Here is a 16,984-nt window from a genome sequence, read left to right as displayed (position 1 = left end):
GGGTATTACTATCCCATACGTCACTAGCTCATGGACTCTTGCCAATTACATGAAATAAAACATAATTTATGCAAGAACTTACCTGATAAATTCATTTCTTTCATATTGGCAAGAGTCCATGAGACCCACCCTTTTTATGGTGGTTATGTTTTTTTGTGTAAAGCACAATTATATTTCCAGTTCCTTTTTTTGATGATTTTTACTCCTTTTCTCTTGCACAGTGTATCCGGTCCACGGATTCATCCTTTACTTGTGGGATATTCTCATTACCTAAAGGAAGTGGCAAAGAGAGCACACAGCAAAGCTGTCCATATAGCTCCCCCTCTAGCTCCACCCCCAATATCCCCATGAGGGGAGGGTAAGCTATGTTCACAGACCTAGTAAGGAATTTAATGCTTACATAACAGGGCTAATTATGCTGGTTGACACTGATTTAGGGCAATCGATTGTTTATTCAAGAAAAATATCGTTTGTAGACACTTTGAGAGTCATTTTGGGTCAGAAAGTTAAAACTGTTAACTACTTGCCAAGCTCTTCATTCCATTCCTCGGCCATCTGTAGCTCAGTGCATGGAGACAATCGGACTAATGGTAGCGGCAATGGACATTGTCCCTTTTGCTCGGATACACCTCAGACCACTGCAACTATGCATGCTCAAACAGTGGAATGGGGATTATGCAGATTTGTCTCCTCAAATTCAGTTGGACCAGGAGACCAGAGATTCTCTTCTCTGGTGGTTGTCTCAGGATCACCTGTCTCAGGGAATATGTTTCCGCAGACCAGAGTGGATCATTCAAACGACCGACGCCAGTCTGTTAGGCTGGGGTGCGGTCTGGGACTCCCTGAAAGCTCAGGGCTTATGGTCTCGGGAAGAAGCTCTTCTCCCGATAAACATTCTGGAACTGAGGGCGATATTCAACGCTCTTCAGGCATGGCCTCAACTAGCTGCGGCCAAATTCATCAGATTTCAGTCGGACAACATCACGACTGTAGCTTAGGTCAATCATCAGGGGGGAACAAAGAGTTCCCTATCAATGACGGAAGTATCCAAAATAATCAAGTGGGTGGAGGATCACTCCTGCCATCTCTCAGCAATTCACATCCCAGGAGTAGACAACTGGGAGGCGGATTTTCTAAGTCGTCAGTGGAACTCCACCCGGAGGCATTTGCCCAGCTGACTCAGCTTTGGGGTACTCCAGAGTTGGATCTGATGGCGTCCCGTCAGAACACCAACCTTCCTCTCTACGGGTCCAGGTCCCGGGATCCCAAGGCGGTATTGATAGATGCTCTAGCAGCGCCTTGGTCCTTCAATCTGGCTTATGTTTTTCCACCGTTTCCTCCCGCGTCTGGTTGCCAGAATCAAGCAGGAGAAGGCTTCGGTGATTCTGATAACGCCTGCGTGGCCACGCAGGACTTGGTATGCAGACCTAGTGGACATGTCCTCTGTCCCACCATGGACATTGCCAATGAGGCAGGATCTTCTGATACAGGGTCCGTTCCAGCATCAAAATTTAGTTTCTCTACGTCTGACTGCTTGGAGATTGAACGCTTAATTCTATCAAAGCGGGGGTTCTCTTAGTCAGTTATAGATACTCTGATTCAGGCTAGAAAGCCTGTCACCAGGAAAATCTACCATAAGATATGGCGGAAATATCTTTGTTGGTGTGAATACAAGGGTTACTCATTGATATGCGCTTCGCAGCAGGCTGGAGCCCGGTTTTCCTCTCAGAGTGCAGTGAATGTCAGAGGGATGTGAAGAGAGTATTGCCTATTTGAATACAATGGTCTTCCTCTAGGGCAGTGATTTTTAACCTTTTTTTTTGCCGTGGCACACTTTTTTACTTTAAAAAATCCTGTGGCACACCACCATCCCAAAATTTAAAAAAAAATCACGCATTGTAGCCTAATACAGCATATATATATATATATATATATATATATACACATACACACAAACACACACATACTGTATGTATTGTGCTGTTATGCCATGCCTCCTACAAACTACCCCTGCACTGGGAGTAAAAAACAAGCAAAGTTTAAAAAATATGTCACACTGTTGTCAGTCTGCCGTGGCACACCTGAGGATCTCTCACGGCACACTAGTGTGCCATGGCACACTGGTTGAAAAGCACTGCTCTAGGGGATCTATTTCATAGGTTCTCTGTTCTCGGTCATAGAGATTTCTTCTCCTACCTCCCTTTTCAGATCGACGATATACTCTTATATATCATTACCTCTACTGATTCTCGTTTCAGTACTGGTTTGGCTATCTACTATATGTAGATGAGTGTCTTAGGGTAAGTAAGTCTTATTTTATTTATGACACTCTAAGCTATGGTTGGGCACTTTATATGTAAAGTTCTAAATATATGTGTTTAAACTTATATTTGCCATGATTCAGGATAATCCGTATTCCTTCATTCAGACTGTCAGTTTCATTATTTGGGATAATGCATATGAATAAATATTTTTTTCTTACCTTAAAAATTTTCAATTGACTTTTTTCCCTGCGGGCTGTTAGGCTCGCGGGGGCTGAAAATGCTTCAATTTATTGCGTCATTCTTGGCGCAAAATTTTTTGGCGCAAAATTTTGTCATTTCCGGCGCCCTAATTGACGCCGGAAGTTTGTTCGTGGTTGCGTCATTTTTGACATATATGTGTTACAGACTTTTTTTGCGCCACAAAATGTGGGCGTCGTTTTTTCGGCGTCAGAGGATGTGGCGTCATACTTGGCACCAAAAAATATGGGCGTTGTACTTGGCGCCAATAATGTGGGCGTCATACTTGGCGCCCAAAATGTGGGTGTCATTCTAGTCTCCACCTTTTTTCACATTATTTAAGTCTCACTTTTTCATTGCTTCTGGTTGCTAGAGGCTTGTTTTTTTGGCATTTTTTCCCATTCCTGAAACTGTCATTTAAGGAATTTGATAATTTTGCTTTATATGTTGTTTTTTCTATTACATATTGCAAGATGTCTCAACCTGACCCTGGATCAGAATCTACTTCTGGAAAGACGCTGCCTGATGCTGGTTCTACCAAAGTTAAGTGCATTTGTTGTAAACTTTTGGTATCTGTTCCTACGGCTGTACTTTGTGCTAGTTTTCATGATAAACTTTCTAACGCAGAAAGTGTCTCCATTAGTAATAATCCTTTACCTGTTTTTTCCTTCAACATCTAATGTTCAGGATGTCCCTGTTAATGTAAAAGAATTTGTTTCTAATTCTATTAGGAAGGCTCTGTCTGTTATTCCTCCTTCCAGTAAACGTAAAAGGTCTTTTAAAACTTCTCATATTTCAGATGAATTTTTAAGTGACCGCCATTATTCTGACTTATCTGTTTCTGATGAGGATCTATCTGGTTCAGAAGATTCTGCCTCAGATATTGACACTGATAAATCTTCATATTTATTTAAAATGGAGTTTATTAGTTCTTTACTTAAAGAAGTGTTGATTGCATTAGATACGGAGGAGTCTAGTCCTCTTGATACTAAATCTACTAAGCGATTAAATTCGTTTTTTAAACCTCATGTAGTTATTCCAGAAGTTTTTCCAGTTCCTGATGCTATTTCAGAAGTAATTTCTAGGGAATGGAATAGTCTGGGTACTTCATTTACTCCTTCTCCAACGTTTAAGAAATTGTACCCTGTGCCATCTGATAGATTAGAATTTTGGGACAAAATCCCTAAAGTTGATGGGGCTATTTCTACTCTTGCTAAACGTACTACTATTCCTACAGCGGATAGTACTTCCTTTAAGGATCCTTTAGATAGGAAGCTTGAATCCTTTCTAAGGAGAGCTTATTTATGTTTAGGTAATCTTCTTAGACCTGCTATTTCTTTGGCTGATGTTGCTGCAGCTTCCACTTTCTGGTTGGAGGCTTTAGCGCAACAAGTGTCAGACCATAATGTTTATAGCATTGTTAAACTTCTTCAACATGCTAATAACTTTATTTGTGATGCCATTTTTGATATCATTAGAATTGATGTCAGGTATATGTCTTTAGCTATTTTAGCTAGAAGAGCTTTATGGCTTAAATCTTGGAATGCAGATATGACTTCTAAGTCAACTTTGCTTTCTCTTTCTTTCCAAAGTAATAAATTATTTGGTTCACAGTTGGATTCTATTATTTCAACTATTACTGGGGGGAAAGGAACCTTTTTGCCTCAGGACAAAAAATCTAAAGGTAAATACAGGGCTGCTAATCGTTTTCGTTCCTTTCATCAGAATAAGGAACAGAAGCCTGACCCTTCCCCCTAAAGGAACGGTTTCCGTTTGGAAACCTTCTCCAGTCTGGAATAAATCCAAGCCTTTTAGAAAATCAAAACCAGCTCCCAAATCCGCATGTAGGTGCGGCCCTCATTCCAGCACAGCTGGTAGGGGGCAGGTTACGATTTTTCAAAGATATTTGGATCAATTTGATTCACAGTCTTTGGATTCAGAACATTGTTTCACAAGGGTACAGAATAGGTTTTAAGGTAAGGCCGCCTGTGAGAAGATTTTTTTCTCTCACGCATTCCAGTAAACCCAGTGAAGGCTCAGGCATTTCTGAAATGTGTTTCAGACCTAGAGTTGGCTGGGGTAATTGTGCCAGTTCCAGTTCTGGAACGGGGTCTGGGGTTTTATTCAAATCTATTCATTGTACCAAAGAAGGAGAATTCCTTCAGACCAGTTCTGGATCTAAAAATATTGAATCGTTATGTAAGGATACCAACATTCAAAATGGTGACTATAAGGACTATTCTGCATTTTGTTCAGCAAGGGCATTATATGTCTACAATAGACTTTCAGGTTGCATATCTTCATATTCCAATTCATCCAGATCACTATCAGTACCTGAGATTCTCTTTTCTAGACAAGCATTACCAGTTTGTTGCCCTTCCATTTGGTCTAGCAACAGCTCCAAGGATCTTTTCAAAGGTTCTCGGTGCCCTTCTCTCTGTAATCAGAGAACAGGGTATTGCGGTTTTTCCTTATTTGGACGATATCTTGGTACTTGCTCATTCTTTACATTCTGCAGAATCTCATATGAATCAACTTGTGTTGTTTCTTCAAAGACATGGTTGGAGGATCAATTTACCAAAGAGTTCCTTGATTCCTCAGACAAAGGTAACCTTTTTGGGTTTTCAAATAGATTCAGTGTCCATGACTTTGTCTCTAACAGAAAAGAGACGTCTGAAGTTGGTTTCAGCTTGTCGAATCCTTCAGTCTCAATCATTCCCTTCGGTAGCTTTGTGCATGGAAATTCTAGGTCTCATGACTGCTGCATCGGACGCAATCCCCTTTGCTCGCTTTCACATGAGACCTCTTCAGCTTTGTATGCTGAACCAGTGGTGCAGGGATTATACAAAGATATCACAATTAATATCCTTAAATCCCAATGTTCGATCTTCTCTGACTTGGTGGTTGAATCACCATCGTCTAATTCAAGGGGCCTCTTTTGTTCGTCCAACCTGGACTGTGATCTCAACAGATGCGAGTCTTTCAGGTTGGGAAGCTGTATGGGGATCTCTGACAGCGCAGGGGGTTTGGGAATTTAAGGAGGCGAAATTACCAATCAACATTTTGGAACTCCGTGCGATTTTCAGAGCTCTTCAGTTCTGGCCTCTTCTGAAGAGAGAATCGTTTTTGTTTTCAGACAGACAATGTCACAACCGTGGCGTATGTCAATCATCAAGGTGGGACTCACAGTCCTCAGGCTATGAAAGAAGTATCTCGGATACTTGTATGGGCGGAAGCCAGCTCCTGTCTAATCTCTGCGGTTCACATCCCAGGTGTAGACAATTGGGAAGCGGATTATCTCAGTCGCCAGACGTTACATCTGGGCGAATGGTCTCTTCACCCAGAGGTTTTTCTTCAGATTGTTCAAATCTGGGGACTTCCAGAAATCGATCTGATGGCCTCTCATCTAAACAAGAAACTTCCCAGGTATCTGTCCAGATCCAGGGATCCTCAGGCGGAAGCAGTGGACGCGTTGTCAACCTGCTTATATCTTTCTGCCTCTAGTTCTTCTTCCAAAAGTGATTTCTAAAATTCTAATGGAAAGTTCGTTTGTATTGCTGGTGGCTCCAGCATGGCCTCACAGGTTTTGGTATGCGGATCTCGTTCGGATGGCAAGTTGCCAACCTTGGACACTTCCGTTAAGGACAGACCTTCTATCTCAAGGTCCATTTTTCCATCAGGATCTCAAATCATTAAATTTGAAGGTATGGAGATTGAACGCCTGATTTTTAGTCATAGAGGTTTCTCTGACTCAGTGATTAATACTATGTTGCAGGCTCGTAAATCTGTGTTTAGAAAGATTTATTACCGAGTCTGGAAGACTTTCATTTCTTGGTGTTCTCATAAATTCTCTTGGCATTCTTTTAGTATTCCTAGAATTTTGCAGTTTCTTCAGGATGGTTTGGATAAGGGTTTGTCTGCAAGCTCTTTGAAAGGTCAAATCTCTGCTCTTTCTGTTCTTTTTCACAGAAAGATTGCTAATCATCCTGATATTCGTTGTTTTGTTCAGGCTTTGGTTCGCATCAAGCCTGTCATTAAGTCAATCTCTCCTCCTTGGAGTCTTAATTTGGTTTTGAGGGCTTTACAGGCTCCTCCGTTTGAGCCTATGCATTCTCTGGATATTAAATTACTTTCTTGGAAAGTTTTGTTCCTTTTGGCCATCTCTTCTGCTAGAAGAGTTTCTGAGTTATCTGCTCTTTCTTGTGAGTCTCCTTTTCTGATTTTTCATCAGGATAAGGCGGTATTGCGGACTTCATTTAAATTTTTACCTAAGGTTGTGAATTCTAACAACATCAGTAGAGAGATTGTTGTCCCTTCATTGTGTCCTAATCCTAAGAATTCTATTGAGAAATTTTTACATTCTTTGGATGTAGTAAGAGTGTTGAAATATTATGTTGAAGCTACTAAAGGTTTTAGAAAGACTTCTAGTCTATTTGTTATCTTTTCTGGTTCCAGGAAAGGTCAGAAGGCTTCTGCTATTTCTTTGGCATCTTGGTTAAAGTCCTTGATTCATCATGCTTATGTAGAATCGGATAAGTCCCCGCCTCTAAGAATTACGGCTCATTCTACTAGGTCAGTTTCTACTTCCTGGGCTTTTAGGAATGAAGCTTCTGTTGATCAAATTTGCAAAGCAGCAACTTGGTCTTCTTTGCATACTTTTACTAAATTCTACCATGTTGATGTTTTTTCTTCTTCTGAAGCAGTTTTTGGTAGAAAAGTACTTCAGGCAGCTGTTTCAGTTTGATTCTTCTGCTTATAATTTCAGTTTTTTTCCATTATGAGATTAAAACTTTTTGATTTGGGTTGTGGATTATTTTCTCAGCGGAATTGGCTGTCTTTATTTTATCCCTCCCTCTCTAGTGACTCTTGCGTGGAAGTTCCACATCTTGGGTATCTGCTATCCCATACGTCACTAGCTCATGGACTCTTGCTAATTACATGAAAGAAAACATAATTTATGTAAGTTTTTACCACAACTTCTCAAATTTATCCTCCAATATAACTACTTCATATTTGACAATAGATATTACCTCCAAACAAGGGGAACAGCCATGGGAACAGCATGCGCACCAACGTATGCCAATCTGTTCCTTGGCTGGTGGGAGGCTGAGTTTGTATTCACGGAGAAGAACAAAAATCACACAGATAAAATTCCTATGTGGCTTCGGTACATAGATGATATCTTCTTCATTTGGGAAGGATCATATCAAGAACTACAAGAATTCATCACCATACTGAACAACAACAAGATTAACATCAAACTAACTCATGAAGCGAGTCAAGAAAGCATTAACTTTCTAGACCTAACGATAATCAAGGATGTGGAAGGAAACATAAAAACTGATCTTTTCAGAAAAATAACGGCAACTAACAGTTTACTTCACAACAGCAGTGCGCATGCAAGTAACACTGTGAAAAGTCTTCCCACAGGGGAATTCCTGAGAATCAGGAGAAATTGTTCTGATTTACAAACCTTCAAAATACGTGCTCAAGAATTGGAAAGTAGGTTATTGGAGAGAGGGTACAGTAAGAGAACAATTAAAAAAGCAAAATACAGAGCAGAAGAAACTAATAGACAAGAACTTCTAAAGAAAAAACACAGACCTGGAAGTGACATTCCAAGACTAATAACAACATACAACTCTCAAAGTAAAATGGTTAATGAAATTTTGAACAAATATTGGTACATTTTGAAATCTGATCCTACATTAAAAGATATCATAGGAACCAGACCCTCCATCTCATATAAACGTACACGTAACATCAAGGACATGATAACAAGCAGTCATCTACAAAGGCACAAAACCAAAACAGCATTGGCACCAGGATCACATAAATGTGGCAACTGTAGTACATGTAAATATGTAATTAAATCAGATCATGTAATAGATCGATTCAAAAACAAACGCCATCAGAGATTATATCAGTTGCCAAACAGAGGGAGTGATATATTTACTCATATGTAAATGTGAAAAATTTTACATAGGGATGAAGACACGGAAATTAAGAGTGAGAATCATGGAACATTTACGCAACATCAGAAATGCTGAGAAAGATAAAAAAGATGATAAAACTCTAACAAGTGTCGCACATCATTTCCTGCAATGCCATAAAGCCAATGCTGAAGAATTACAATGTAAAGGCATAGAAAGAATTAGATTGGGTATCAGAGGAGGAAACCTTGAAACTAAATTATTAAAAAGAGAAAGTAGATGGATCTACCTTCTTAACAGTGTTCAACCCCATGGTATGAACGAAAATAATAATTTCTATGTACATCTTAAAAGTTAAACAATTTAAATAAGATCCTATATTCAATACATGGAGACAAAAATTCTAGTAATAATAACTTTAATCTAACACAAGTACAAAGGTGTGAGTTAGAAAAAGAATATAAGTTCCTAATTCTTTTTAATTTTGTGGAACAATATTAACATACACGCACAATTTGATTTTGAGATCAGTTTTTATCACTTAATTGGATGTAGGTTACAATGCATAAGTTTCACCATATCACCCCTTTACACTACCCCTTTGTAATAGTAAGGCACTATCACAACTAATCACATAAGGACACACCACCAAGATATCGTGTTTAATTTAATTTTTATTAATTTCTTTTCACCACACTTTATCAACCCCCTTCGTTTCCCTTCTTTTTTCCCCAAACACTCAGACTCTCAACATACAGTAGCCCTGAATACATAGAATACACAGTTCAAATTCTTAGCACTTTTCTTTATTTGTTATCACTAATAATATGACACCCAACACACCACACAATGCATCACTTGATTAAAATAAAATAATAATAGTAATAAATTCTCACCTACAAATTATGAGAGTTCAAAACAAGTTATACAATTGTTTATAGACCCAACTCAAATTTATTTTATTAACTAAGACTAACAGTAGTTGGTGACTTTACAACATGATGAATAGCAAAAAGAACCAGTCTACTATCAATAAGTACACTGTAAATTCAGTGCAACAACAGTATATTCCTGTACTAAATTAATTCTAACATCCTTAATGTACAAAAAGAACAAACATAACATCGGTAGGAAAACGTATATTCCACCAATAGGCAACAACAAAGAATATGATTATATTATATCAAATCACAATGTGTTGGCCATAAATTATATTTTGTCTCTATTTCTCCCAATACCCAGCCTATCTTAAGGCATTAACTTAAGGCTTATCTATGTCAACAAAAGACTCAAAATCTATATCAAGCCCAAAGTGAACAAATAAGCAGTATACTATAATACTAATAATGAACACAGAATGTATGATCTAATTCATAACTATTGCAACTATCAGTTATCTTCCTCTATACCTTTAATTTATAACAGTTAGTATTTAATGAAGGCCGGCGATGGCTGAGCTCTTATCTCTGTCTGTAACATAGGAAATCGCTGACTGGCTAACAGTCAAGAGTGACAGCCAGATTGTCCAATCATAACAGGAGTTGATATTGGGACCGGGTCCTCAACCCGCTCATATTTCGAAACTTCCGGCGGCGCGCCGCCTTTGAAAAAGCCTGATACGGGCGAAACCGGTCAGGGGGTTATAGAGCAGATGGGAGCAGTAGTTGGCCTGTTTAGGCGGGGTAAATTTGATATAACGTATTATGACTAACAGTCACTATTAGAATCGATTAACTCAGTTATAACTTTGACCACCAAACTATTTGATTTAACAGAGAGTTACTAGCACCAGGTTATTTATTAGGTGGCAACCTATAGATACCGCTTTGGGGGAATTGCAAGCATAGTTGTACTTATAGATAGACTATCCTATCTTACCGGGATAACTATTTAACGTTTGCTGTTACATTAGATAACCTAAACTTTCCAGATAAGTCTATAGCCATACCAGTTTAGTGGAGGGTATATATAGACCTAACTTAATAAAACTAAGTAATGGTTGGCGTATAACAAATAACTCTGGAAAATAAGTATCCGGTTCTAAAGTATTTTACACCAAGCACAATATTGCATTCTGAGTGTGACACTGAATCACACGAGGGACAAAATTAATTTAAGAGAGGATACACAGAATATCACAGCAAGAGGGGCAAACATAACACACTACCGCAATAGCTGTACACATAGCTGCATAATATTGCGGTTACACACTTACAAGTGAAGTGAGTTCCTCCACTACTTAAGTACAAACAGTTAAATGTAACAGTTAATGCATCCTATTGTTTCAATACCTACTAAGATTCAGCACACTTACATTGGCTGAGTCATTAGGTGTAAGAACTATATTACACTTTGTTACTGAAAAGTGCACATTATTACCATTAGGATTGAACTTAATAGAAGTCGCACATATACTTCCTATTACAAAATAACACAATCCTACAAGAATTCCATATGTGAAAGTGGTACTGAGATAATGGGATAATAACCCTTACGCCAAACATAGGATTACTGATATTTCGACGTATGATTAGCTATTAAACAGAAACAGACCTTGCTAATATTTTGACACAAATGAATCAACTGAACCACACAGAGGTTGTAAATAATTTAATGTAACAATAAACCTACAAACTGTGGGAAAAAGTTGAATAAAGAAGATACACAATACACATTTGAATTTCTAAAAAATATAACCAAAATAATTCAGGATCACAAACTGTCACGTGAGACCTGATTATTCTGAATATCTTAACCATCTATACTCCAACAAAAGATCAAACAGGAGTGGCATTCATTAATAAAGTGAAGTTTCTAACATTACTTCTGATGTGTATTTCAGAGTTCACTGAACGTTACTAGCATTGAATCCAATTCCAATACCTAAGCACAAATCAATAATATATTTAGATACCTAGATATATGTGCATTTGACACACAAATATTAACCCTTTAGTACTTGAAATATTACTGAACAAAGTGGTCTCACTTATAACTCCCTGCCTACACAATTTCCTTCTAAGCACCTATAACATATCAAAGGCTTACAGAAGATTAAGGAATAGGCCTACTACTTCCAGGTTGTTTTTAATTGAGTGTTTTATTTTAATGTATCCAATAAAAGTTATATTTTAAATTCCCAAATTCTCAATTATTAGTCCAGGCACAGAGTGCTATATGTGCAGTCTTGTAGAGAGGTCTCTCCCTCTCTTTTGGTTTAATAATTTATGTAAGAACTTACCTGATAAATTAATTTCTTTCATATTAGCAAGAGTCCATGAGACCCACCCTTTTTGTGGTGGTTATGATTTTTTTGTATAAAGCACAATTATTCCAATTCCTTATTTTTAATGCTTTCGCTCCTTTCTTATCACCCCACTTCTTGGCTATTCGTTAAACTGAATTGTGGGTGTGGTGAGGGGTGTATTTATAGGCATTTTGAGGTTTGGGAAACTTTGCCCCTCCTGGTAGGAATGTATATCCCATACGTCACTAGCTCATGGACTCTTGCTAATATGAAAGAAATGAATTTATCAGGTAAGTTCTTACATAAATTATGTTATTTTGTGTGGCCACCATTATTTTCCAGCACTACTTTAACCCTCTTGGGCATGGAGTTCACCAGAGCTTCACAGGTTGCCACTGGAGTCCTCTTCCACTCCTCCATGACGACATCACAGAGCTGGTGTATGTTAGAGACCTTGCGCTCCCCTACATTCCATTTGAGGATACCCCACAGATGCTCAATAGGGTTTAGGTCTGGAGACATGCTTGGCCAGTTCATCACCTTTACCCTCTGCTTCTTTAGCAAGGCAGTGGTCTTCTTGGCGGTGTGTTTTGGGTCGTTATCATGTTGGAATACTGTACTGTGGCCCAGTCTCTGAAGGGAGGGGATCATTCTCTGCTTTAGTATGTCACAGTACATGTTGGCATTTATGGTTCCATCAATGAACTGTAGGTCCCCTGTGCCGCCAGCACCATGTAGGCCCAGACCATGACACTCCCACCACCATGCTTGACTGTAGGCAAGACACACTTGTCTTTGTACTCATCACCTGTTTTTTTGCAACACACGCTTGACACCATCTGAACCAAATAAGTTTATCTTGGTCTCATCTGACCACAGAACATGGTTCCAGTAATCAATGTCTTTTTAGTCTGCTTCTCTTTGGCAAACTGTTTGCGGGCTTTCTTGTGCAGCATCTTTAGAAGAGGCTTCCTTCTGGGACTAATTTGATGCAGTGTGCCGCTTATGGTCTGAGCACTGACAGGCTAACCCCCTACCCCTTCAACCTCTTCAGCAATGCTGGCAGAACTCATTTGTCTATTTCCCAAAGACAACCTCTGGATATGACGCTGAGCATGTGCTTCTTTGGTCGACCATGGCGAGGCCTGTTCTGAGTTGAACCTGTCCTGTGAAACCGCTGTATGGTCTTGCTCAACGTGCTGCAGCTCAGTTTTAGGGTCTTGGCAATCCTCTTATAGCCTAGGCCATCTTTATGTAGAGCAACAATTCTTTTTTTCAGATCTTCAGAGAGTTCTTTGCCTGAGGTGCCATGTTGAACTTCCAGTGACCAGTATGAGAGAGTGTGAAAGCGATAACACCTAATTTAACACACCTGCTCCCCATTCACACCTGAGACCTTGTAACACTAACGAGTCAAATGACACAGAGGAGGGAAAATCATGAATTGAGCCCAATTTGGACATTTTCACTTAGGGGTGTACTCACTTTTGTTGCCAATGGTTTGGACATTAATGGCTGTGTGTTGAGTTATTTTCAGGAGACAGCAAATTTACACTGTTATACAGTCTGTACACTCACTACTTTACATTGTAGCAAAGTGTAATTTCTTCAGTGTTGTTACATTAAAATATTTACAAAAATGTGAGGGGTGTACTCACTTTTGTGAGATACTGTGTGTGTGTGTATATATATATATATAGATAGATATATATATATATATATATATATAGAGATATATATATATATATATGTATATATATATATATATATATATATATATATATATATATATATAAATAGATAGATAGATAGAATCAGTGTTCTTAGAAAATTTTCCCAGCTGGGTGGTGTTAAAAAAACAAACAAAAAAAAAAACTGTGTAAAGTGTAATACTTTCTAATAAAAAAAAAAATTCTGAGCACACAACAATTGCATAATTTAACATATGTTTAATAAATTATTATTAGTGTAATACGCATTAAAAATGTTTAATATTATTATCTAATTAAAGCTTAATATTGGCAAAAATTTTATATAATATTTACAGCAAAATCTAAGGTTAAAATTGCAGACTCCCTTCTGGCCCCCCACATTTTCCTCCGCTTAGGAAGATTATAGTTAATCATAGGCCATAGCTCCCAAACACTTTTCTTAAATAGAGGTTTGCCCTCTACTTATAATGTAGTTAATGGGAGTGCATAGTTAAAGGGACGTCAAACACTATTGTAATGCACCATGTAGTAAAAAAACAGCCTTTGCAATAAATGTACTTATTTTGTCCCCCTTTCATGAAATTTAAAATTGAGGGGTTTCCATGTCTTCTGTTACCATAAAGTAATGAGCATTGGCATGATAAATCCTAGCTTTCCCTTATCTAATTTCTTCTTCTGTGAATAATTATGGACAGGTACAGTGTGCACACAATTTCTTTGTGAAATATTTTATTGCTATACTGGGCTTTCCACTCTATTAGTTACTAATTGATAATCAATTCCCTTCCATTACAGGTTGATGCTTCACTGTCATTTCTGGATGGATTTGTAGCTGATGCTCTGGGAAAGGGGGCTTCCCCATATAAATCCCATCACCAACGTCAAGAGGAAAAAATGTCTCGAGATAAAGGTACATTTTTATTAATACACTGTCAGTAGGTTATATCTAATTTCTTTCATATCAAATTTTTTATGAATCCCTTATTAAGGGATACATTTTTAAATTTTTTGTAATGTATATTACTTCAACCATATTTGTATGGAAAATTTCCAAAACCTTGGTGTTTGTTGGTATATATTTTTTGTATCTTTTGACTAAGTTAAGTTGAGAACTTCTTTACTGTAAATTAGGTAGGACCTGTATAGGTTAAACTTAATGGACCTCTGTCGTCTCTCAACCTCAACTTCTATATTAGTAAGTTACTATGACTGCTGGGAACTCGGTAATACCACAGAATATCCAGAGGGACGTAAAGAAGCAATAATATAACGCTCTAATATATACACACACACACACATATATATATATAAATAGATCAGATAATAAGCACGCACTGGATTTAAGCACAGCACACTTTTATTAGGCAGTGACATTTCGGGGCATTCACCCCTTCTTCAGAGGTCTGAAGAAGGGGTGAATGCCCCGAAACGTCACTGCCTAATAAAAGTGTGCTGTGCTTAAATCCAGTGAGTGCTTATTATCTGATCTATTTGAATATTACTCTAAGCACCCTGGTCTGTGTTTATGGTTGGCAAGTGAGAGTGCACTACCTGGATTCATCATTTATATATATATATTTATATATATATATATATATATATATATATATATATATATTGTGACAGAGAGCATGCAATTGTAAGTGACCAGGTTGCTGATATATATTTGAATTTTAATGTATTGTGTAAAAGAGAAGCTGCTGTATTTTGGGTCCCTGGAGTGGAGCATTTGGAGAGAAGGGTGGGTCCGTGCTCCACTTCAAAGTTTACATACAGCTGAAGGTGAGGAATACGATTTTTCTCACCTGCACATTATTAAAACGTTTAATAAATGTACTAGTTGCTAGGAGAGCGCCACCCAAGTTATTCACTTGCTGAGAGCAGAGCAGCACATTGCTGACAACATGAGAAAACAGTTGTCATGATTAGTGACATGGTCTAGTTGTCATGATTAGTAAGAGATGGATACTTTGTTAGTTAGAGGTCAAATAAAACTAGGTTTTTGTTTATAGAGTTCATTGTGTTTGTTGCAAATGGCACTTGTACAGCAAAATAAAATGGACTCTTAAAGTTTATCAAGTCTGTGTCATTAATACGCTACAGGACCATGCTATTTCCCTGAAACTAAGCACCAGGAGTGGGTGCTGGATTTCTAATATATGTATATATAAAATAAATGTGTGTATGTGTTTGTGTGTGTGTGTGTGTATATATGTATGTATATATATATATATATATATATATATATATATATATATATATATATATACTAGCAAGAAATAAGCACTCTCTGGTTTTGTAAAACAAATATTATATTTAACTAGCGTGACGTTTAGAGGTATTAACCCCCTACTTCGAAACGTCACACTAGTTAAATATACTATTTGTTTTACAAAACCAGAGTGCGCTTATTTCTTGCTAGTCTATTATTCCTGTTTTTGCACCCTGGTGCCTACCTGACCAGTTTGGTGAGAGTGCTTATTAACCTAAATATTTCTATATATGTGTGTGTGTATGTACATAATTGGTCAGTATTGCTTCAGACTTGAAAAAGGAAGGAATTTTTCCGAAAGCTTGTCAACTAATAAATGTATAGTTAGTCATATATATACAATGGACCCAGCACTCTTCTTCTGTGTATTTGTGACATTTTGGCTAACAACCTTCCCTTCCTCAGAACATTGTACCCCGAAATGTCCGAAATAAATACACAGAAGAAAAGAGAGTGCAGTGTCATTTCAATTTATTTGAAATAATATCAACTATAGTTTACTAGTCAGGGGTTAAAAGGTACTAGCCCAGAGGGAAAAGTTAGTATTAAAGATAGGGAAAAGTTAGTATTAAAGATAGGGAAAAGTGAAATTTTGAAGTCGTCCACTGCAATTTCTAAGTCGTCAGGAACCACTGGAAATATCAAGATATATATAGTTTGCATTCATTTTCCTTTATGAATAAGGTTGTATGAAGCGTTGAGCACATTTAGCCAACAAAACGTACGATTGAAAAATAAGTGGAGGTCAGCAGCAAACTCCTACTCCTTTCTGCCTAATTTTTTCACTGTTGTTGTTTGGTTAGTAATTGTACCAAGGAGACTCCTACTGCTCTCCTGTCTCTCTGTGTACAATACATTATCAAATCTTGTGGGGACCGCCAAAAAATTGTAAGCTTTCCCAGCGTTCTGACCCCCATTTTAACTAGCACGGTGCTAGAGCATTTTATCCTTGCACTGTTGCTCACAGTGAACTATGTGTGTAACCTCTCAAATGAGTTAAACACATGGTTAAAGTCCAGCTTAGAGCGATATAGCTCTTTGCTTCAGAGCTGAACACAATAGGTCATTGACAGCTACACAAATATGCCTCTTATAATTAAAAGACAGCCAGACAACACAAGGACAACTGAATAATAGCATGATCAGTATATTAGTTTACATGTGTCCAGCATTCGGGTACTATCTGATACTAGTTAATCTGTGTTATTACAAGTGCTAGATATGACCTATTAGGGAACAATCCGGATTTAAGTCTGTTCACAAAAATCAGACCTATGGTGTAATCACTGGTATATAAAATCTAGTCCCATGAAGCTACT

General features: G+C 37.8%; 1 protein-coding gene across 1 annotated transcript in view; it reads left to right on the top strand.

Moving 5' to 3' along the window:
• AP4E1 (adaptor related protein complex 4 subunit epsilon 1) overlaps positions 1-16,984 on the top strand; it is a 330,072-nt gene that overhangs the window by 191,094 nt on the left and 121,994 nt on the right. Inside the window, exon 14 of the mRNA XM_053719333.1 lies at positions 14,189-14,303. Coding sequence (XP_053575308.1) covers positions 14,189-14,303 — 115 coding nt within the window. The remainder of the gene's footprint in view (positions 1-14,188; positions 14,304-16,984) is intronic.

Source organism: Bombina bombina, chromosome 6 (genome assembly GCF_027579735.1).
Source record: "Bombina bombina isolate aBomBom1 chromosome 6, aBomBom1.pri, whole genome shotgun sequence".
Classification (NCBI taxonomy): domain Eukaryota; kingdom Metazoa; phylum Chordata; class Amphibia; order Anura; family Bombinatoridae; genus Bombina; species Bombina bombina.
Note: the sequence above shows the minus strand (reverse complement) of the source record. Positions and strands in the feature narration are given on the sequence as shown.